This window comes from Aedes aegypti, chromosome 3 (assembly GCF_002204515.2).
Source record: "Aedes aegypti strain LVP_AGWG chromosome 3, AaegL5.0 Primary Assembly, whole genome shotgun sequence".
NCBI lineage: Eukaryota > Metazoa > Arthropoda > Insecta > Diptera > Culicidae > Aedes > Aedes aegypti.
Genome location: NC_035109.1, coordinates 409,332,287 through 409,357,953, shown reverse-complemented (window position 1 = coordinate 409,357,953; position 25,667 = coordinate 409,332,287). Strand labels below are relative to the sequence as shown.

Below are 25,667 nucleotides of genomic sequence, written 5' to 3'. Positions count from 1 at the left end.
ATCGAGCAAAAATGCAAAACCCCGAAAACCGCAAAAATCGTGTCACCACTGTGCTCGAGTCATTTCGCATTCGGGGTTGAAAAACGTTAGGAAGAAGAAGATTACATTTTTTGAAGTGCCGTGACATTTTTTGTTTTGAACCGTCATGGTTTGCTTTGGATTTTGATGGTCGTGTAGAAAGATGTAAATGTAGAGGCGGTAAATGTTTGCTCCAGTACTTTTCTCATCCCTGCTTGATACGCCCACCTAGCTCGCTGCGCTCCACGCCAACCGGATATGAAGCAAACACCATCTTTACAGGGTTGCTGTCCGGCATTCTTGCAACATGCCCTGCCCATCGTATCCTTCCAGCTTTGGCCACCTTCTGGATACTGGGTTCGCCGTAGAGTTGGGTGAGCTCGTGGTTCATCCTTCGCCGCCACACACCGTTTTCCTGCACACCGCCGAAGTTCGTCCTAAGCACCCGACGTTCGAAGACTCCAAGTGCTTGAAAGTCCTCCTCGAGCATCGTCCACGTTTCATGCCCGTAGAGGACTACCGGCCTTATGAGCGTTTTGTACATGGTACATTTGGTGCGGGCGCGAATCTTTTTTGACCGCAGCTTCTTCTGGAGGCCATAGTAGGCCCGACTTCCACTGATGATGCGCCTCCGTATTTCACGGCTAACGTTATTGTCAGCCGTCAGCAAGGATCCAAGGTAGACGAACTCGTCGACCACCTCGAACGTATCCCCGTCTATCGTAACACTGCTACCTAGGCGAGCCCTGTCGCGCTCGGCCCCACCAGCTAGCATGTACTTTGTCTTGGCCGCATTCACCACCAGTCCAACTTTTGCTGCCTCGCGTTTCAGGCGGGTGTACAGGTCTGCCACCTTTTCAAATGTTCGGCCGACGATGTCCATATCATCCGCGAAGCAAACAAATTGACTGGATCTCGTAAAAATCGTACCGTAAAATCGGGTGTAATTGATCAGAAGGGTGAAATTGATAATCGTATCATACGATTTTATTTATTTGTAATGGAGCACAAATATCAATGTAAGCTGCAGTAAATGAACGTTGTTTGTCGTAACTATTGTCGCATTGTATGTTGTAAAGTTTTTCGCGTTAAAGAATGTTTATTACTATGAAAATAATGTAAAATTTCAAAATCATGCACGTTGCAGTATTGACAAACACCTATGAACTTCTATTTCTAAGCAAGGATTTGAACATGATATAAACCTGAAAGTTTGTGAGAATGCTTGAGATATATCCCCAAACCAGATTTCATCACCAAAACTCGTACCAATTAGCTCATATGGTTGAAATAATTCAATTTCTGTAAGATATCATTGAATTCCTTAGGAAATTGCATACATTTAGGCGTTTTCCTCGTAATTCTTGAAATTTGACTATTCGTTATTTATATAAATATTGCATTGTTAAGAATTTGACAAGCATATTCGGATTCAGGGAGCTCAAATTTACCATGTAGAGTTGTTTTGAAAACTAACAATAATGGCATTGACAAGTGATCAATTTCACCCCAAAATGAGATCCCCTGATTTTTTATTTTAGAGATATTTGTTACTAAAATGACATTTGTTTGAAAATTTCGGTATATGAGTCGATGAAACACACCTTCGTACTTGTTTTCCTGCATTTAGTTGTTTGGCATTGTTAACATTATAGAAAACAGACTAGAAAAACCGTGAAAAATGATCAATTTCACCCGAAATTACGGTACCCCGGCTGTTAAGCCCGGCTCTCCGCATAACACTTTCTAGCGCAATATTGAACAACAATACCGGTAATGCAGCCTCGAGGTGCTACGCGTATGCCGCTGCGACATCCGGTTGCTTGAGCCGCTCTAGGTCATACCGGGGCGGCCGTCGGTACCGTACGTTGTTAACGACGGAGAGTTTTGAGCGCAGTTTGACCATCACCAGATAGTGGTCAGAGTCGATGTTAGCGCCACGATAGGTCCTGACGTCGATAATGTCGGAGAAGTGCCGACCATCAATCAGAACGTGGTCGATTTGCGATTCTGTTTGCTGTGGTGATCTCCAGGTGTATCGGTATGGAAGGCTGTGCTGGAAGTAGGTGCTACGAATGGCCATATTCTTGGAGGCGGCAAAATCAATTAGTCGTAGGCCGTTTTCATTCGTCAGCCGGTGGGCGCTGAACTTTCCAATCGTCGGTCTGAATTCCTCCTCCTGGCCAACCTGAGCGTTTAGATCTCCTATGATGATTTTGACGTCGTGGCTTGGGCAGCTGTCGTACTCGCGTTCGAGCTGCGCGTAAAAAGCGTCTTTATCATCATCAGTGCTTCCGGAGTGAGCGCTGTGCACGTTTTAATAATAATTGAAGTTGAAGAACCGGCCTTTGATCCTCAACTTGCACATTCTCTCATTGATCGGCCACCACCCGATCACGCGCCTCTGCATATCACCCATCACTATAAAAGCTGTTCCCAGCTCATGTGTATTGCCGCAGCTCTGGTAGATGGTATGGTTACCTCTAAACGTTCGCACCATTGATCCCTTCCAACACACTTCCTGCAACGCTACGATGCCGAATCCGCGGTCCTTCAGCACGTCGGCGAGTATGCGTGTGCTCCCGATGAAGTTGAGAGATTTACAGTTCCACGTACCGACTTTCCAATCGCTCGTTGATTATTCGTTGCTTAATTTTTTTACGGCTGGCTTGCAGGGCCTGACACCAACCCCCTAGATTTCCGGAGGACCATTTCCCCTAAATGTTCGGAGGACCATAGTGCACAATTTAGGTTAGAGTCCTTCTCTGGCACTCGGACGATGATCAGTCGCCCCTGACATGGGGAACAGACGCTGTTGTGAGCCGCTCCTAACATGGAGTGCAGACGCTCAAGGTTTGCAGAAGCAAAAGCAAAAGCAAACCCCCCCCCTTCCCTGTCTGCATACGACCAAAGTTCCCACCGGGGGTTGGTTACCCGATCTTCCCTAAGGTTACTCGTACCCCGGCCAGAACCGCGAGGAGGTAGGGATAGGAGTTGCTGGGCAAGAGGCTAAGGACCGCACAGAGGGGTCTATTTTATTCCTTCAGGTACGCGAGGTACCAATGGTACGCCATGCCCAGCCATTTACCAACCGGTATTCAAAGCATATTTACCTTGAAATCAATTTTACATAGGTTTTGAAGCAGCAGCAGCTTCTGAAGTTCTTCTAAAATCAAGCGGGTGCCATCTTAGGATTTGAGCTCAACACTCAATTACCGAGTCACTATTTGATGATTATGAATGGTTTAGTGATGTTTATCTTAGTCAGGTGAAATGAAGGTAAAATGAATTTGGAATGATCTACGTGATTTTTCACGTAGCAATGACGTTTGGATTTTTTGAGTGATAGTATATATGGGTAATGCATGTCCATAATTATATACTTCATAATGGAAACTAGTGAATTCGGCACCACTCAAACGTCAGATTAGTGAGCTCATGCATCGGTCCATTGTGTTTTTTTTTTTGTCGGAGTGATCTGAAAGCGATTTTTAGCAGCTCAGTCTAGGATGGGATGATCAATTGGTGAGCTCTTTTTATGCTATATTTCAAATCTGTATGACATGTATGGCAATACACATTTTTATCGTGACAACGGTATATGATTGTTACGTTAAACAAACTATGAATGGTTCGTCCCTGTGAGTGTCGGTATAAACATTAATTCATATTTTTTTATATTTTACACAATTATTTAGAAAAAAAAACATCCCTTTCCTTTTACTCATATGTTTGTAACAACAAAAAACTGAAGTGTACACTGAGGTAAAAAAACTTAATAATTTCTTAAGGAATAATTATGATTTGGCGCCACAACGATTATTGTTGAAAGTTTTAAGTTTTACTTATGATTTTAGTGAAGAATTACAATAATAAATTTCATAAGTCAATCAATGAAATTCGGTAATAAACGCAATGATAATATGAATGATCTAATTCGAATTATCAATCAGTAATATTGTACGCCTTTTATTCCAGGCGTGTTCAAAAATTGACATGTTTTGATGACATGTGATCTACTTACGATTAACTTTTAGTCAACATCGAAAGCGGAGCAGTTCTTCTAGCGATTGCTATGATAATTATTTGAAGTAATTGTTGTTAAAGAACTCAAAGCTCTCACTTATGAAACTTATGATCCCATTTTCGAAATGTTTAAGCGTGCAATGAAACCATAATTTGGTTGCTTCATAAGTCTTGATTTATGGAAAACCTCAGTATTTTTGCCTCAGTGTAGATAAGTTTTGAGTTTATTTTTCATGCATCGCATCACTTACCAGGTAAAAGGACAACCATTGTTGCTAGAGACAAGAGCGCAGTTGTTAATTACACCTATCGTTTATCTGGTGAGTTGCACGCTTACTGTCAATGATGATGTCACGCTACACGATAAGTGTTCATCTGCAACAACCAGACAGCTCACCAATCCACCGCGAGGTGGATCGTGCTGAGTTGTTGAGTTGAAGGAGAGCGAAAGAAGGAAGGCACAAAAGTCTGTTTGACAGCTCTGCAGAAAGCGCGTGCGCACGGACAGAGCGCGTGCGCACGGAAAGAGCGCCAGTTCGGCTCGATTTGCAATGATCGGTTATTATTATTATTATTTCGCTATTGGATATTCTATGGTTTGGTTGATCGATGTTAAAGTTTGTTTTAAAAGCAGCTCCACTTATTTTGAAACATATTGCCGTGTACAATAGTAGACAACACAACTAATTTAATTAAAATAATTTGAAATTATAATTAGTACATATACAAAAGGGGAAGAACGTTTAGGCTGGTTGTGCATTACGATAAAATCTCTTAACATAAGCAATGCTTGTTGTTGGTTCTTGTGGAAGGATCAACATGTTCGGCTTAACGAATCTTATTTTAAATATCGAATAACACCACATGCTATTGAACAAAAAGGATGTGATTACAATAGACTTGTGATATTTTCAATTCTGAACCACCGCAAAAAAAAATATTGGGAATCAAAATTCTCCTGAGAGGGATGATGTGGGGGAGGCTCATTCTAATTAATATTGTCGTTCAATTATGGGGATAAATTAAAATTGTTATTGTTCTATACATACTTATTGATTATAATTACCTGTAAATATTGATACAGCACAATTCAAGTATTTAAATATCAAATAGCAAACATAGATATGGTCGGTGTTCAGACAGACTGAACCAAGTGTTTTTTTTTTTCAATCGAGTAAGAAAAATGTACCCCAAACATGTGAAACATCAAAATATTATAGATATTTACAGTAATAATGGAACTTATCTATTTGATGATACATTTGTATCAAAATAACATGGAAGATTTAAAATTGATGGAGTTCTTTACGTATCCTTAGAGCTCCAAAATTCATCTAGTCTGGTCTGTCTAAACACCGACCATATGATTCTCAAAAACTCATGAGAATGGTATTTTACTCTTTGAACTGTTACTTAATTTGGATGTGTTTAAAAGATTTATAAATTTAATTTATTATTGATGTTACGAGCTATGTCTGTAGTTAAACTTAATGCTACACAAGAAATATATTTGAATCAAAGTATTTTTATATATAAATCATATGAAAAAAAAATGTTCCAGAAAGTACTCTAGAATTCTTTGGGAGCGTCTCCCGGGATTCTTCCTTAAATCATTCATGAATCCTTCAAATCCTCTCTGGGATTGTTCTGCTGAAAATCTTGAGATTATTTCTGAATTTTTTTCCAGATATCGCTTTGGGATTCATCCAAAAAAAAACGTTACCATTCCGATATTACTTCTGAGATTCTTTCGGATATCCCATTGCGATTATTCTGGACATCTTTTTGGATTTTTTTGCAGAACTCTGTATGTGATTTTGCGTTTATCTCCTTAAGGATTACTTTTGAAATCCAGGAAATTAAATTCTTTGAAATTCTTGAAAATTGTTTTCGCAATACTATGGAAGATTTTACCATAAATCCTGATGCAATCCATTTGGATATTTAAAGAGGATTTTATCAAAAAATGTACGACTCTACTAGAAATTCTTCGAGAATTCCTCCGAAAATAACTCTAGATTTTTATCCGGAAATACTTCTTGTATTCTTATGAGAATGCCTCTGGTATTCTTCCAAAACTGACTTGAGATGCTTTCGGAAATCTTTCTGAAATTCTTCAAGAAATTCCACTGAGATTTTTACGCCAATATCTTTGAAATACTCCTGGGACTCGTACAAAAATCCTGTTGGAGTTTTTTTTCGGATATCTTTCTATTCTAAATTTTTCAATAAATTTTGCTGGGATTGTGCTGTAAAACCTGCTAAGATTCATCCAAAAATACGACTGTCATTCTTCCGGATATCATTCAAGAATTCCACCGGAAGTTTTCGTGAGATTCAACCGTAAATCGTTCTGGTATTTTTCAGAAATTCCATTGAGATTCTTAAAAATATCCTTCTGAAAAAATTTCTGAGAATTGTTTTGGGATTATAGAAGGATTTCCAGAAAAATTCCAAGGCGATTCACAGAAACATCACTTCTGTATGAAGGATTATCGTTAATATCTGAAATAATCCCATGAGAATTCTAAATCCAAATTACAGTGATATTCAAAAGAATCCCAGAAGTTATTTCGCCAGAATCCCTGAAAGATTTAAAGGATATTCACAGACATCCAGAAGATTTCATGAATATTTTCCAGAATAATTCCGATGTCCAGATGAACTGCAGAAAGATTCATGGAATAATTTCAAACGGGATTTTCGGAATCATTTGAAAGTAACTTTTAGAAGATCCTCAGAAAATTGATTGATTGATTGATTTGACTTTATTAACGAGATTTTTAGCCCTGGGCTAGTTCATCTCGGGACCAACGGCTTTACTTCCCTTCCGAAGGAAGTCGTCACTATAACTTTTTACGTCATAAGTGACTATGTCGGGGATGGGATTCGATCCCAGGTCCTCGGCGTGAGAAACGAGTGTTCTAACCACTACACCAGGTCCGTCCCCATCCTCAGAAAAAGAAATCAGTAATCAAAGTAATCGAAAACATCTCATTATTTCAAGCAATGCTCGTTGGTTCATGTCGAAGGATCAACATGTTCGGCTTAACGAATCTTATTTTAAATACCGAATGACACCACATACAATTAAACTAGTATGGGATTACAATTCTGAATCACCGCAAAAAAAATATTTAGAATCACAATCCTTCTGAGAGGGATGATGTGGTGGATGCACATTCTAATTAAAATTGTCGTTCAATTATAGCGATAAATTAAAATTGTTATTGTTCCATAAATACTTGTTTATTATAATTACTTGTAAATATTGATACAGCATATAAAAAGACATTGGTCCAGAAATTACTCCAGAATTCTATGGAATTTCCCTCCTGGGATTTTTCCTTAAATCACTTATGAATCCTTTAAAACCTCTCTGGGATTGTTCTGGAAATCTAAAGATTATTTCTGATTTTTCTCTAAGTTCTTCTGGAAATCACAGAATACTTACAGATATCGCTTTTGAACTCATCTAAAAAAATCGTTAGCATTCCGGTACTATATCTGAGATTCTTTCGGATATCCTTTGTGATTCAAATAATGGAAATCAAATTCGAATCGAAATTCTCGAAGATTCTTTCGGAAATTCAATGGAAGATTCTAATAAAAATCGTGATGCAATTCTTCTGGATATTTTTAGAGGATTTTAAAAAAATGTACTACGACTCTACTACAAATTCGTCGAGAATTCCTCCGAAAATAACTCTGGCCTTTTTCCGGAAATACTTCTGGGATTATTATGAGAATACCTCTGGTATTCTTCCGGAAATCACCTGAGATGCTTTCGGAATCCCTTTAGAATACTTTCGAGGATGCTTCCGAAAATCTTTCTGAAATTATTCTAGAAATGCCACTGAGATTTTTACGTCCATATTCTTGAAATTTGTCTGGGACTCTTCCAAAAATCCTGTAGGAAATCTTCCAGATATCTTTCTAGTATTCTTTTGGGAAGCCTTCTGGGATACTTTCGAAAATCTTTCTGAGGATCCTTCAAATCCTTCTGTTAAGGATTCTTGCAGAAATTCTTCTACCTCTAGACTCTGGGAGTTTCCTAAATTTTTCAAGAAAACTGTTATTATTTCGACTATCCAGATTTCTTTCTGTTATCCTGCTGGAGGACTTCGAAACATCTTTCAAAGATTCTTTCAGAAATTTTACTGGAATTTTTCAAGAAATTCTGCTGGGATTCTTCCGTAAAACCTGCCGAAATTCATCGGGAAATACGACTGGAATTCTGCTTGAATGATAAGCATTCAAGAATTCCACCGGAAGTTTTTGTGGGATTGAACCGTAAATTGTCCTGGTATTTTGTTTAAATACATTGAGATTCTTAGGGAAAAATATACAGGATTCTTAAAAATATCCTTCTGAAAATTCTTCTGGAAATTGCTTTGGAATTAAAGGAGGATTTCCGGAAGAATCCCAGGTCGATTTACAGAAGAACCACAGAGAAATCACTAAAATATTATCAGGGAGATTTCTAAAGGAATTATTTTAAGGATTCTCGTAAATTCCTGAAACAATCTCAGGAGAATTTCGAATGGATTTTGAATGTTTTTTACAGTGATATCCAAAAGAATCCCAGAAGTTATTTCGCAAGAACCCCTGAAGATTCAATGAAAAGTCACAGACATCCAGACGATTTCATGAATATTTTCCAGAATAATTACGATGTCCAGAAGAGCTCCAGAAAGATTTACGGAATAATTTCAAATTGAATTTCCAGAACCATTTAAAAGTCACTTTCAAAAGATGCTCAGAAAAAGAAATCAGTAATCAAAGAATCTCATAGGTATTTTTTTAAAGTCCCAGTGACTGTCCGGTAGTTTTCTTGGAGGATTTCCATTTGAAGTCAAGAGGGATTTTCAGAAAATTCTGCCAAGGATTTAAGAAAATTTTCAAGGAAAATCAATGATAAATCACGAAAAAAATCAAAAACACTTCCTTATGAATTTCCAGAAGAATCACAGAGTTTTTTTTTCTCAAAATATCTTAGAAAAAAATTCTAAAGAATCACGAAGGAATTTTCGGAATAATTCTGGATATACAAAATTATCTCAGGCAGAAACAATAAAATCAATAGCAATAAATCTGTAAGAATATAAGAAGGATTTATAAGGAGGATTTACAAACAATTACAGAGGAATTTTCGGATGATTTCCATAAATAAAGATTTAAAAAAATCCCCGTCATCTGGAAGATTCTTAGCAGGATTTTCGGAAGTATTCCACAGGGATTTCTGGGAGAATTCCATTGGGATTTACAAAAGAATTCCAGAGGAATTTCCGAAAGAATCCCAAGAATTTGCACGGAAGAAAGTGAAGTGAAATAATAGATTTTTTTGATTATAGTCTCAGGCGTCTTTCCGAGAGTATTCTAGAATAATAGGTATAATCTAAGACATTTTTCGGAAAGAATCTCAAAGGGATTTTGAAGAACTTTCAAAGAGTTTCACGGAAGAAATACTGAAGAATTACGAGGAAAATATCAGAATTTAAATAATAATTTCGTTTATATTTCCAGAAGAAATCCCGAGAAATTTTGTGAGAATCCCCGAACCCAGATTTTTAAAATAGATTCCATTACACTGGAAAGCAATCATTAAATCATTTTCGGCAGAATTCCAGAATTTTACGGCAGAATTCCAGAATTTTACAGCAGAATCCTGAAAGGATTTCCATAATAACCCAAGATGGGTTTCTGGGATAGTCCAATAGGAAGTCTCAAGGAGGTTATTGGAAAAATCAGAGCGATCAAATAATAACTATATATAATAATTTCAGAAGGGTTTCTGAAAGAATCTCAGTGAATTTTCAAGAAGTCCTCTAGCAACACAACTAATATATACTAATATTTACAACTCAATACTTAATTATAAATTGCGTTAAGGTGATTATAGAACAAAGCCACACCTCAAATTTTCAAAAGCACAAGACTTGAGAACCAAACAGCTCTCACCGTTGAAAATTTATCCCATTAGTCACCACCAGCAAGCAAGCAGATTGATTGGTTTTCAACGCAAACTGTTGTCAGATTCTCCAGTCTTGTGCCCTTGTTTGGCTTCGTTTTATAATCATCTTAAGCTGAGTGTACGCCATCCAGTTTGGGGGCGGATTGACGGTATCGAAGTGGATTAAAAACAATTATAGGAGAACGTGTGGAAAATACATATGAACTGCGCAGAATACATCAGACCGATTTAGCATTGCTGCGCACTTCTAAAAGCATTTTATTTTTATTAAAATGTTTGATAATAGTAGAACGACAATGATCATCAGCTGATTTTCCGCTACTGTTTTTTTTAAATCACAATTGTTATTTCTTTCCGTGCACGCGCTCGGGAAATGAATCTGGCCATGGTGCAACAACCGCGCTACATTCGATGAATCCTATGCGACAAAAATTGTCGGCGCTATCCGTCAAATTCGCTCACCAAAGCTATTTTGGTGACTTTAACATCACAGCTAAGAGGTGATCTTAGCGCAGTTGTTAATTACACCTATCGTTTGTCTGGTGAGTTGCACGCTTACTGTCAATGATGATGTCACGCTACACGATAAGTGTTCATCTGCAACAACCAGACAGCTCACCAATCCACCGCGAGGTGGATCGTGCTGAGTTGTTGAGTTGAAGGAGAGCGAAAGAAGGAAGGCACAAAAGTCTGTTTGACAGCTCTGCAGAAAGCGCGTGCGCACGGACAGAGCGCGTGCGCACAGAAAGAGCGCGTGCGCACGGAAAGAGCGCCAGTTCGGCTCGATTTGCAATGATCGGTTATTATTATTATTTTTTCGCTATTGGATATTCTATGGTTTGGTTGATCGATGTTAAAGTTTGTTTTAAAAGCACCTCCACTTATTTTGAAACATATTGCCGTGTACAATAGTAGACAACACAACTAATTTAATTAAAATAATTTGAAATTATAATTAGTACATATACAAAAGGGGAAGAACGTTTAGGCTGGTTGTGCATTACGATAAAATCTCTTAACATAAGCAATGCTTGTTGTTGGTTCTTGTGGAAGGATCAACATGTTCGGCTTAACGAATCTTATTTTAAATATCGAATAACACCACATACAATTGAACAAAAAGGATGGAACTTATCTATTTGATGATACATTTGTATCAAAATAACATGGAAGATTTAAAATTTATGGAGTTCTTTACGTATCCTTAGAGCTCCAAAATTCATCTAGTCTGGTCTGTCTAAACACCGACCATATGATTCTCAAAAACTCATGAGAATGGTATTTTACTCTTTGAACTGTTAAGCCCTCAGTACACTCTTTGCCAAGTGTGCAAATTTTTCCACACGCATAAACTAACACTTCAATATCCACTTGACACTTCAGATGTTTTGTCATTGTTGAGATCGATGTTTGCATGTTTGTTTATGCGTGCGGAAAAATTTGCACACTTGACAAACAGTGTACTGAGGGCTTTACTTAATTTGGATGTGTTTAAAAGATTTATAAATTTAATTTATAATTGATGTTACGAGCTATGTCTGTAATTAAACTTAATGCTACACAAGAAATATATTTGAATCAAAGTATTTTTATATATAAATCACATGAAAAAAAAAAATGTTCCAGAAAGTACTCTAGAATTCTTTGGGAGCGTCTCCCGGGATTCTTCCTTAAATCATTCATGAATCCTTGAATCATGGGATTGTTCTGCTGAAAATCTTGAGATTATTTCTGAATTTTCTTCCAGATATCGCTTTGGGATTCATCCAAAAAAAACGTTACCATTCCGGTATTACTTCTGAGATTCTTTCGGATATCCCATTGCGATTATTCTGGACATCTTTTTGGATTTTTTTGCAGAACTCTGTATGTGATTTTGCGTGTATCTCCTTAAGGATTACTTTTGAAATCCAGGAAATTACATTCTTTGAAATTCTTGAAAATTGTTTTCGAAATACTATGGAAGGTTTTACCATAAATCCTGATGCAATCCATTTGGATATTTAAAGAGGATTTTATCAAAAAATGTACGACTCTACTAGAAATTCTTCGAGAATTCCTCCGAAAATAACTCTAGATTTTTATCCGGAAATACTTCTGGTATTCTTATGAGAATGCCTCTGGTATTCTTCCAAAAATGACTTGAGATGCTTTCGGAAATCTTTCTGAAATTCTTCAAGAAATTCAACTGAGATTTTTACGCCAATATCTTTGAAATACTCCTGGGACTCTTACAAAAATCCTGTTGGAGTTTTTTTCGGATATCTTTCTATTCTAAATTTTTCAATAAATTTTGCTGGGATTGTGCTGTAAAACCTGCTAAGATTCATCCAAAAATACGACTGTCATTCTTCCGGATATCATTCAAGAATTCCACCGGAAGTTTTCGTGAGATTCAACCGTAAATCGTTCTGGTATTTTTCAGAAATTCCATTGAGATTCTTAAAAATATCCTTCTGAAAAATTTTCTGAGAATTGTTTTGGGATTATAGAAGGATTTCCAGAAGAATTCCAAGGCGATTCACAGAAACATCACTTCTGTGTGAAGGATTATCGTTAATATCTGAAATAATCCCATGAGAATTCTAAATCCAAATTACAGTGATATTCAAAAGAATCCCAGAAGTTATTTCGCCAGAATCCCTGAAAGATTTAAAGGATATTCACAGACATCCAGAAGATTTCATGAATATTTTCCAGAATAATTCCGATGTCCAGATGAACTGCAGAAAGATTCATGGAATAATTTCAAACGGGATTTTCGGAATCATTTGAAAGTAACTTTTAGAAGATCCTCAGAAAAAGAAATCAGTAATCAAAGTAATCGAAAAAATCTCATTATTTCAAGCAATGCTCGTTGGTTCATGTCGAAGGATCAACATGTTCGGCATAACGAATCTTATTTTAAATATTGAATGACACCACATACAATTAAACTAGTATGTGATTACAATTCTGAATCACCGCAAAAAAAATATTTAGAATCATAATCCTTCTGAGAGGGATGATGTGGTGGATGCACATTCTAATTAAAATTGTCGTTCAATTATGGCGATAAATTAAAATTGTTATTGTTCCATAAATACTTGTTTATTATAATTACTTGTAAATATTGATACAGCATATAAAAAGACATTGGTCCAGAAATTACTGCAGAATTCTATGGAATTTCCCTCCTGGGATTCTTCCTTAAATCACTTATGAATCCTTCAAAACCTCTCTGGGATTGTTCTGGAAATCTAAAGATTATTTCTGATTTTTCTCTAAGTTCTTCTGGAAATCACAGAATACTTACAGATATCGCTTTTGAACTCATCTAAAAAACATCGTTAGCATTTCGGTACTATATCTGAGATTCTTTCGGATATCCTTTGTGATTCTTCTGGACATCTTATTGGAATATTTGCATAAATCTGTATGTGAGTTTGCGTTTATCTCCTTAAGGATTACTTTTGAAATCCTGGAAATCGAAATTCTCGAAGATTCTTTCGGAAATTCAATGGAAGATTCTAACAAAAATCCTGATGCATTTCTTCTGGATATTTTTAGAGGATTTTGCTAAAATATGTACTACGACTCTACTACAAATTCGTCGAGAATTCCTCCGAAAATAACTCTGGCCTTTTTCCGGAAATACTTCTGGGATTATTATGAGAATACCTCTGGTATTCTTCCGGAAATCATCTGAGATGCTTTCGGAATCCCTTTAGAATACTTTCGAGGATGCTTCCGAAAATCTTTCTGAAATTATTCTAGAAATGCCACTGAGATTTTTACGTCCATATTCTTGAAATTTGTCTGGGACTCTTCCAAAAATCCTGTAGGAAATCTTCCAGATATCTTTCTAGCATTCTTTCGGGAAGCCTTCTGGGATACTTTCGAAAATCTTTCTGAGGATCCTTCAAATCCTTCTGTTAAGGATTCTTGCAGAAATTATTCCCGAATTACCTCTAGACTCTGGGAGTTTCCTGAATTTTTCAAGAAAACTGTTATTATTTCGACTATCTCTCTAGGACGCGTTTTATGTATGTCTAGACAAGACCTATGGAGAATGCCCAAAACATGACGTGAAAATTGTCATCGGCGACGCTAATGCGCAGGTCGGAAAAGAGGACTTCTTCCGCCCTATCATTGGTAAAGAGAGCCTTCACTCTGTTACCAACGACAACGGCCTACGTTTAGTGAACTTTGCTGCCACCAGGGGGATGGCCATCAGTAGCACTTACTTTGCACGCAAGGATATCCGCAAGCACACCTGGCAACACCCAAATGGCGAACTTTGCAACCAAATCGACCATGTTTTGGTAGACGGCCGACATTTTTCCGACGTCATCGATGTTAGAACTTTCAGGGGTCCTAATATCGACTCAGACCACTATCTCGTTGTAAGCAAAATTCGAGCGCGATTATCAACCGTCTCGAGTTCTAGAAATCGACAATCGTTGCGTTTCAATATCCAACGCCTGTCAGCAGATGGTGTAGCAGCGGACTACCATCAAAAGCTCGACGAGCGGATTAGCGAAATCGACGAAAGCGTCAACCTCAGCGATCTGTGGGAGTCAGTCCACGGAGCAGTGAGCACAGTAGCGCGAGAAGTGGTAGGTACTGCTCAACGAAGACCAAGGAACGGTTGGTTCGACGAGGAGTGCCAGAGAATGACGAATGAGAAGAACATGGTTTTATATCCTGCAAATAAATAATAAAATAATATTTTAATCAGTCCACAGTCCGGGAAGTCTCTCTTCTGCGCCAACTGCAGCCAGTACTTATAGCTCAGAAATACCGTAGGTACGAACAGATAAAAGGTACCAAGCAGAATAATTAATATCACTTGAGATAGGTAGACATGACAGTCCTTTCCCCTTTAGAAACTTTCTAATAACTCTTTAAAAGCCAGCTACAAGTTGCAACAACTCATACAACGAACAATCGAAAATATATTCAAAGAATTCCACGACCTTATTTTAAATACGCAAATTTGCATATTCCAAGACTACAACAAAACATTCAAATCATTGGATTTTACTACTCAACATTACATTTGACAAATTCGTCAACACTAAAGAACAATTTCGTTCATCTCCATACAGCAATCGCTTCACAAAAGAACAACTATGTTCACAATAAACGTCAGCTCTGAAGAACAATTTGGTTCAACACAAATTGGCAATTTCACCACACTTTCAAAAACAGATACAATTGGCAATTCGCCACCCCAAAGAAAATCGATTATCTTCAACACACGTTTCCATGATCCTCGTCGCCACTTTTATATCCTGCAAAAAAATAATAAAATAATATTTTAATCAGTCCACAGTCCGGGAAGTCTCTCTTCTGCGCCAACTGCAGCCAGTACTTATAGCTCAGAAATACCGTAGGTACGAACAGATAAAAGGTACCAAGCAGAATAATTAATATCACTTGAGCAGAGCCGTAGCGTGCTCTTATGGCGCCCTTGGCGAACCTTTATATGGGCGCCCCTTAGTCAAAGTCAAATTGCGTTGCATTGAGCAAAATACCTACAAGTTTGTAGGAGAAACAAGTTTTGTGAAGTATACCAGACATATTTCATAAGAGATACTTTTTGAATTTTAGAGTGATAAAACCTTCAAAAAATATCAAGGAGAATTTACTTATTTAAAATAGGTACATTAAATTACGATCAACAAATCCCTTGGGTGGGGATGGACTTGGTGTAGTGGTTAGAACACACGCCTCTCACGCAGGTTAATCTAATAATAATAATAATTATGTTACAGTGGCGACTTCCTTCGGGAGGGAAGTAAAGCCGTTGGTCCCGTGGTGAACTAGCCAAAAACTAAAAATCTCATTAATAAAGATAGAAAAAAAATCCCTTGTGTTAGGAAAAAGAAATCTCTGTTTTTCAGGAAAATTGAGATAAATAAGATCAAGATATTTCTTAGGAATTTAGAGACGATTGCACTACCATCATTGTCATGAAAGGGGAGAAAAGTTATCAATCATTTCATTAATTAAGAACCTTTTTGCAATTTCATTGTTTGTGTAAAATTATCGACAAAGGATGTTGGCAGGCTTTTAAACCTGATTTAATCCCACACTAAAACTGTTTCTAAACCTTGTAAACTCTCCATGCTCCGAATGAATAATTAGAATCTCAACCATGCCCGCTCTAACTTAGGAAGCGCGGGTTCAGTTACAGAAATAATATTGTAACCTAAAACTTGTTAGCGCACAATCATTTCAACTTTTTTCAACATGTATGTATGTAGTTAGCCACTATCCTTGCTTGAGTCTTGCTCTACTTGCGGTTTCACTTAACAGTAAGGTCAAAATTCATTACCAATCAGAATTCAACATACCGCTGTATGAAGGGCCAAAAGGGTTGAGGCGGACCCGTAATCAGAGACACTTACGCAAAACCCGTGGGAGATACAGAATCTTCTTCCAACTGTATGATCCAATAGATTGAATAGGGTCTGTGTTCCCTATAGTCGCACTAGTGGCTTTTTACGGCCGTTTTGCTATAAATCTTTTCAAAAATTTTTTGACTTGAAGGCCAGGAGATTTTTATCTAAGTACCATTGATACACAGCTTGATTTTGTTCAAAAAGTGATCGAAATAATTAGTTGTGCCTAAAATTTGAGCTCCCTTGCGCCTATAGTAAACCTATTGTTCCTATGGTAGCACTGCTGGGAGAAACTATTTTTTATTCTACGAAATAATTAATGAATTAAGAACTTTTATTACATCAAACGAAAGCTTTTGATCCACACTTTGAAGGAAAAATATAAAAGCTTTGTAAAAATACGGGTTTGATTAGTATTTTGCCAACGCCGTGATGTTAGTGATACTATAGGAACAGAAATTAGAAATAGTGTACTATAGGCACATGGCATAGTGGCACAAGCGGTAATAAATACAAACATATGAGTTTTCGTACTTTTCATATTTTTCTCACAAAACCAAGATAAAAAGCTTTCAGATGATGTAAAAATAATGACGCTTGTGTTATTTTTCGATTTTATACGAATATTTGTACTTAGCTATGCGGCTATTGGTACATATTGGTACATATATCGACCCTATCTCAACTGTTTTCAACATTTTCGTAAAAACAATTGTCGGTTGTTGTGAAATATGCTGACCAAATTACTCATGTTAGAAACAAAAACTAAATATACAGCTTATAACTCACGATTGCTAATTACTTTTATTAAATTCTTTAGTTTAAAATCTCATCTAAGGATCTACGTTTTTCGCAGGTATGAATCTTTGAAAATGATACTTTTTGAAAATTATGTATAGAAACTTCAAACTACAGAAGTACAAAATATTCTGCCCAAACCGAACTTAGTATTACTTTTAAAGGTCTGCTCAGGATTTTATGCGAGAATTATGCTTCATATTCTATAACAATCTTGTAGAGGATAATATGAGTACCAACCATACCAAAGATTTCGCAAGAATCCTACTCAGAATTATGTGTAAATCTGGAGAAAATTTCAAGGAACCCAATCATCCATTCGAATCTTGTTAAGCGTTCTGTAGATTTTTTTAAGTTGCTTAAAATTTCTACTCAGTTTTCTTCGAAAATTCTTTCAGGATTTTGTAAAAATTGAAATTGTGACCAAGGGTACAATCCTACTCAATATGTACTTTCCATTTTTTTTTCAAGTGCGTCGTGCATTTTGGCGCCCTCTAAAGCCTGGCGCCCTTGGCGAGTGCCAACCTGGCCAACCGCACGCTACGGCACTGCACTTGAGATAGGTAGACATGACACATGGCTAGAAGCCGGATGCTGGTGTCTGGTACCCGTCAGAGCAGAGAGCGGTACAAGGAAGCAAGGGCAGCCGAAAAACGGATCCATCGCAGAAAGAAAAAGGAGCATGAAGAGGCAGGTAATTGCTCAGGCGCAAGAAGCTATGGAAGAGAATAACATGCGACGGTTCTACGAGTCCGTAAATGGTGTGCGGAGAAAAACAGCGCCGTCTCCCGCCATGTGCAACGACCGCGAAGGAAACTTGCTGACGGATAAGACAATGGTGGCCGCCAGGTGGAAAGAGTACTTTGAGTCATTGTTGAATGGAAATAATGGAAGTGGATCTGGTAGCAGAATTCAAATCGATGACGATGGACAGGCTGTGGAACCTCCAACGCTAGATGAGGTAAAAAAAGCTATCAATGGGCTGAAGAACAACAAGGCTGCTGGGAAGGACGAGCTCCCGGCCGAACTTCTCAAACACGGAAGCGAGCAGCTGCACGAACTCCTTCACCGTATCATATCGAGGATATGGGAGGAAGAACAAATGCCTACTAGTTGGTTGGAAGGTCTCATTTCCCCTTTGTACAAGAAAGGGCATCGACTGGAGTGCGCCAATTACCGAGGGATAACACTCCTTAATTCGGCGTACAAAATCATGTCTGGAGATCTGTTCAACAGATTGAGACCGTATGAGGAGTCCTTTGTCGGCGAATACCAAGCTGGTTTTCGAGAGGGCCGATCAACGACGGATCAAATGTTTACCCTGCGTCAAATCCTAGATAAATTCCGGGAGTACAACTTGCAGACTCATCATCTGTTTGTAGATTTCAAAGCAGCGTACGATTCAGTGAAGAGAAACGAGTTGTGGCAAATTATGTCCGAACATGGCTTTCCGGCGAAGCTGATTAGACTGATTCGTGCAACGCTTGAAGGATCAAAATCAAGTGTGCGGGTGGTGGACGAGATTTCATCATCGTTCGTAACCTTAGATGGATTGAAACAGGGTGACGCTCTTTCTAACTTGCTGTTTAACATAGCGCTCGAAGGTGCTATCAGGAGAGCCGGTGTGCAGAGAAGCGGTACCATTATCACACGTTCTCATATGCTCCTTGGCTTCGCGGACGATATCGACATCATCGGGATTGACCGTCGGGCAGTGGAAGAGGTGTTCGTGCCTTTCAAGAGGGAGACAGCGAGAATCGGGCTCACGATCAACACCACAAAAACGAAGTACATGATAGCTGGTGGTCAACGTGGGTCCGGACGTGTTAGTGGTAGCGAAATGGTGCTAGGTGGTGATAAGTTTGAAGTGGTGGAAGAATTTGTGTATCTTGGAACACTAGTGACATGCGATAATGATGTTACCCGCGAGGTGAAAAGACGTATTGCAGCTGCGAGTCGGGCTTTCTACGGGCTCCGTAACCAGCTGAAGTCCCGTAGCCTGCAAACGAAAACAAAACTCGCGTTATACAAGACACTGATCCTTCCGGTTGTCCTTTATGGCCATGAATCATGGACATTGAAGGAAGTCGACCGGAGAGCTTTCGGGGTGTTTGAACGTAAAGTGCTGCGAACAATACTCGGCGGTAAACTAGAAAACGGCATCTGGCGGCGTCGCATGAATCACGAGTTGTACCAAGTGTATAAAGAGGCGGATATTGCCAAGCGCATAAAACACGGCAGGCTGCGTTGGGCTGGTCACGTTGCCCGTATGCCGGAAGAACGACAAGCAAAGATAATATTCAACAGAGAACCCGGACGAGGCCGCCGACTTCGTGGTAGGCCGCGCACACGATGGCTTTTTGCGGTTGAGGAGGACTTAAGGGCACTTAACGTTCAGGGCGACTGGAAGCGATTGGCCCAGGACCGAGCCCAGTGGAGAAGACTCATCCATTCGGCGCAGATTCATCGTAGCGAATTGTAGCCCATCAAGTAAGTATCAAGTAAGTATCTCTCTAGGATTCTTTCGGAAATTCTTCTACAATACCCCTAGATTTCTTTCTGTTATCCTGCTGGAGGACTTCAAAACATCTTTCAAAGATTCTTCCAGAAATTTTACTGGAATTTTTCAAGAAATTCTGCTGGGATTCTTCCGTAAAACCTGCCGAAATTCATCCGGAAATACGACTGGAATTCTGCTTAAATGATAAGCATTTAAGAATTCCACCGGAAGTTTTTGTGGGATTCAACCGTAAATTGTCCTGGAATTTTGTTTAAATACATTGAGATTCTTAGGGAAAAATATACAGGATTGTTAAAAATATCCTTCTGAAAATTCTTCTGGAAATTGCTTTGGAATTAAAGGAGGATTTCCGGAAGAATCCCAGGTCGATTTACAGAAGAACCACAGAGAAATCACTAAAATATTATCACGGAGATTTCTAAAGGAATTTTTTTAAGGATTCTCGTAAATTCCTGAAACAATCTCAGGAGAATTTCGAATGGATTTTGAATGTTTTTTTTACAGTAATATCCAAAAGAATCCCAGAAGTTATTTCGCAAGAACCCCTGAAGATTCAATGAAAAGTCACAGACATCCAGACGATTGCATGAATATTTTCCAGAATAATTACGATGTCCAGAAGAGCTCCAGAAAGATTTACGGAATAATTTCAAATGGATTTTCCAAGACCATTTAAAAGTCACTTTCAAAAGATGCTCAGAAAAAGAAATCAGTAATCAAAGAATCTCATAGGTATTTTTTTAAAGTCCCAGTGACTGTCCGGTAGTTTTCTTGGAGGATTTCCATTTGAAGTCAAGAGGGATTTTCAGAAAATTCTGCCAAGGATTTAAGAAAATTTTCAAGGAAAATCAATGATAAATCACGAAAAAAAATCAAAAACACTTCCTTATGAATTTCCAGAAGAATCACAGAGTTTTTTTTCTCAAAAAATCTTAGAAAAAAATTCTAAAGAATCACGAAGGAATTTTCGGAATAATTCTGGATGTACAAAATTATCTCAGGCAGAAACAATAAAATCAATAGCAATAAATCTGTAAGAATATAAGAAGGATTTCTGTAAGAATATAAGGAGGATTTACAAACAATTACAGAGGAATTTTCGGATGATTTCCATAAATAAAGATTTAAAAAAATCCCCGTCATCTGGAAGCTTCTTAGCAGAATTTTCGGAAGTATTCCACAGGGATTTCTGGGAGAATTCCATTGGGATTTACAAAAGAATTCCAGAGGAATTTCCGAAAGAATCCCAAGAATTTGCACGGAAGAAAGTGAAGTGAAATAATAGATTTTTTTGATTATAGTCTCAGGCGTCTTTCTGAGAGTATTCTAGAATAATAGGTATAATCAGTGATCCTCAGCCTAACTGGTTATGCGGGCCACCACTTTGCTCTTAAAATACGTCGCGGGCCACAAATGTCTATTTCATAAGTCTGATCAAAACGACTCGATTTATTGTGTATTTTGCCCTCCAATGGAGTCACACCTAAATAATTTTGTCACATCAAAGTATCGTCATAGCATGTTTGGATCATCACATATATTGGATCTAACAAAATCTACATGTATCGCACATATAACGTACACTTTTGGTTTGTAAATTGAATGTAAGGTGTGTGCTTTTGCTGAAATGCCATACAAATTTGCGTGTAAGTACCTATTTATTTCCCCATATTTAAGATTTGCACGAAACCTATTCGTTACAAAACGAACAATACTGTCGTCCAAAAAATTTGCTCGGCACGTCTGTGTCATTCGAGTTTTTCAACAGTTGTTACTCAACTTGACTCGGTTACTAGTGGGGTCGATAGGTGACCTCTGAAATATGATTTCTTATTGTGTTCGACAGTTTCTAATGGTTTAATAATCTTTCCTAATATCACCGATGTCCCAGGATTCTCAAGAGTTCATTTTTCGTATAAAGATGCATGTCAAAAATTATAAGATTTGCGGAATTTAAACAACACCCAGTACCGATTTCAGATATAAAGCGTGTGGATTAGTTTTTCAAAGATTAAACAAGCTTTGACAGACTTCTAATATTTTCTACATTTTTAATAGGATAACTGAAACACAAGTACAATATCAACAATTAACCTACATGTCATATAAAATTCTTAGCCACAGCAAAACTAAAAGTTCAGCGTAATTTTGGAACTAAAAAAAAAATTCTTAGAAAAAAAACACTTTTATTCTATCTATATTCTGATATCAAGAGTTGAAGAAACAGTAGGTTATCGGACAAACTCTTGAAATAAGACATTATTTCAATTTACTTTAGTTTCTCAATAGCTATTCCACATGTGTTGATGTGAAAGAAAAAAAAAATGAAGATTAATCCAAGGGCCTACTCTTGAAATAAAGTTTGCGAGATTTAACAGAAGATAAACTTTCAATTTGTGAAATTACAACTTGCGGGCCGCACTACTCCAATATACAAAATCACTCCGCGGGCCACACAAAACCTTGCCGAGGGCCGAATGCAGCCCGCAGGCCGCAGTTTGGTGACCACTGGGTATAATCTAAGACATTTTTCGGAAAGAATCTCAAAGGGATTTTGAAGAACTTTCAAAGAGTTTCACGGAAGAAATACTGAAGAATTACGAGGAAAATATCAGAATTTAAATAATAATTTCGATTGGATTTCCAGAAGAAATCCCGAGAAATTTTGTGGGAATCCCCGAACCCAGATTTTTAAAATAGATTCCATTGCACTGGAAAGCAATCATAAAATCATTTTCGGCAGAATTCCAGAATTTTACGGCAGAATTCCAGAATTTTACAGCAGAATCCTGAAAGGATTTCCATAATAACCCAAGATGGGTTTCTGGGATAGTCCAATAGGAAGTCCCAAGGAGGTTATTGGAAAAATCAGAGCGATCAAAGAAATAACTACATATAATAATTTCAGAAGGGTTTCTGAACGAATCTCAGTGAATTTTCAAGAGGTCCTCTAGCAACACAACTAATATATACTAATATTTACAACTCAATACTTAATTATAAATTGCGTTAAGGTGATTATAGAACAAAGCCACACCTCAAATTTTCAAAAGCACAAGACTTGAGAACCAAACAGCTCTCACCGTTGAAAATTTATCCCATTAGTCACCACCAGCAAGCAAGCAGATTGATTGGTTTTCAACGCAAACTGTTGTCAGATTCTCCAGTCTTGTGCCCTTGTTTGGCTTCGTTTTATAGTCACCTTAAGCTGAGTGTACGCCATCCAGTTTGGGGGCGGATTGACGGTATCGAAGTGGATTAAAAACAATTATAGGAGAACGTGTGGAAAATACAAATGAACTGCGCAGAATACATCAGACCGATTTAGCATTGCTGCGCACTTCTAAAAGCATTTTATTTTTATTAAAATGTTTGATAATAGTAGAACGACAATGATCATCAGTTGATTTTCCGCTACTGTTTTTTTAAATCACAATTGTTATTTCTTTCCGTGCACGCGCTCGGGAAATGAATCTGGCCATGGTGCAACAACCGCGCTACATTCGATGAATCCTATGCGACAAAAATTGTCGGCGCTATCCGTCAAATTCGCTCACCAAAGCTATTTTGGTGACTTTAACATCACAGCTCTTATGTCGTTTTCGTTTTTAGGAACTGGGTCGATGATCAACACAAACAAATCAACGTCAAGCAAATTGTAGTTCGGTCGAACCTGAATCGGGTTGGATGATGGAAAGAATGTTTTGAAGTCATTTTTAGTCACCTTTTTATTACTCACACGATACCAATGTTTTTCTGTCTGACCGCTACCAGCCCTAAAGCAGCATTGGCTTTAAAGATATACTAAGATATTTTTCTTTCCATTCCACAGCTTGATCGCACCCTGAACTCGGTCGTACAGTCCTGCTTTTTCTCCAAAGAATCCTTGAGCTCCGGTTACATATGCCGCTGGTTGGAAAATAATGTGCCTCGTCTGGTTCCTCCGATACACAAGTACTGCGTGCATGCTCTCAGTACTTCTCATCGTATCATTATCGACAACAGCATGAAGAACAATAGCGACACAGTGGTTTCCATCAGTGCCATTAACGCGGGAGAAGCCAGCTACGGGTTAGAGCTGCAGACGCCAATTTTAGAGAAAGGAAGTCCAAATTTCAACACATCTTCAACGGACCAAGCCAGTTCCAGCAAACCTCTGACTCAAGCAGATCGTGATAGATTGATCATTCAACAACCCCTGCTACCGTTATCTGAAGCCTGGCTGTTAGCTGGCTCGTTGCCGCCTTCCTATTCCAGGCCGCAATCTGTCCAACCGTCACTGAACACAAATTCAGCCAACTTGGCGTCTCACGTAAGCATCAACTTTCTTGTAACGTAAAATGGACGAATAGAAACATTTTCAGACGTATAGTAATGAACAAAAATCTAAGTACCCCAACTCAAATTTTTAGATATCCGCTTATTCGCTACATTTCTCACTGTAGGTCGCTTTTTCTATTCACCCCGTTTTACGGTACTATACAGTATGATACATTTTCATCACTATTCAAGGTTTTTATGGCCAAGCTCCTCTCGATGGTTCCATCGCACTGGACTCTGTTGTACGATTCTCGACAAGACGGTTCGGGAACGAACCGTTTCTTACATCATGTGTTGGGCTATCGTGGTCCAAATTTAATCCTGTTTCGTTGTGACGATGATTTGCTGTTCTGTGTGGCGAATCCGAGCGAATGGCGCGAAACGCATCTTTACATTGGCGATGAGGATAGTTGCTGTCTGCAATTACTGCCAAAGTATGTTTCCTTCCATTCAGCATTTATTTGAACCTATCTGAATCTTATCGCTTATCATTCGTAGATTTGTGATGCTGGAGAGGAAGCCCAAAAGCTTGTACTTGAATACGCACATCCGGGGCTACCCGAAAGGACTGCGAGCTGGTTCAGATCCCCGGAAACCGCTGCTGATCGTTGATGAACACTTTGAAAAACTGGAACATCGCGGACTGCACCACAAGATTCTGTCCATCGAAGTGTGGGGCTGTGGAAACACACAGCAGAGAGAAGTCCAACTGGACATAAAAAATTGGCAGATCAAAGAAGCGGAACGCCAACGAACAGTCAAAATGACCGCGGCTGATTGGATGGACCACCCTGATCGCTATCTGTTGGAACTTGGCGGACGGCAAAATTACAATAACAAATAAGTACTTATAGCATCCAATGGATTTCAGAACCGCGACTTATCTATATAATTTTGTGAACATTTTCTTATAACATGAAATGTTGCCTTCGTCGAACTTTTGCTATAGTTGGTACTTAAATTTATTGCAACATGTAGGCATCGAAAAAAAAAAAACAGACAAATAAAATATACGAAAATTGTTGATTATTTTTAACAGCTTCTACAAAACTGTGTTTTTACTAAACGTCACCAACAGATTAAAAATGCACCGACCCCAAACTTTTGCACCATATATTTTATACTGATTCGCCACTCAAACTTTTACATGATGACTTGAATAACCTTTCTTCAATAATTTTGGATATTTAAAGATAGAGATAGAGATTTCCAATCAGACAAGTAATCACAGAGATATGGATGTTTTTCGGGGTGAACCAAAACTTTTGCACGGGAGTGTATGTATTGGTTTAACCCTCTCTTTCCTTTGGTAGCTCCAGAGCTTCATGCATTTTCGACGAACTTGAGACAAACATGGAAACTATGCAATAGTTACTAGAATATAATTTCATACTCATCAGTTAAATCAAACAGTTCACTAACTGTTGAATAGTAAAACTATTGATAAACAATCAATTCACTATGAAAAAACAACTGCTTTCGAAAAAAAACAGCCCATTTTCAACATAGTTTGTTGAAGCACTTTCCAAAAAAACATGTTTATTTTCGTAAAGACATAGTCCTTTAAAACGAAGTAGGCCGTCTTTGAAATTTGTACGCGTCGTTGATGATTGTTGATAAT

The 25,667-nt window shown here is 38.0% G+C and overlaps 1 protein-coding gene across 2 annotated transcripts in view; it reads left to right on the top strand.

Annotated features, from left to right (window-relative positions):
- LOC5573210 overlaps positions 1-25,091 on the top strand; it is a 34,102-nt gene extending 9,011 nt beyond the window's left edge. The window contains exons 5-7 of one of the 2 annotated variants that reach the window (XM_021848635.1): positions 23,559-24,038; positions 24,239-24,480; positions 24,545-25,091. In XM_021848635.1, the coding sequence (XP_021704327.1) occupies positions 23,559-24,038; positions 24,239-24,480; positions 24,545-24,890 (1,068 nt within the window). In that variant the 3' untranslated portion in view covers positions 24,891-25,091. The remainder of the gene's footprint in view (positions 1-23,558; positions 24,039-24,238; positions 24,481-24,544) is intronic. The other variant, XM_001654380.2, reaches the window with a different exon arrangement.
- The last annotated feature ends 576 nt before the right edge of the window (positions 25,092-25,667 follow it).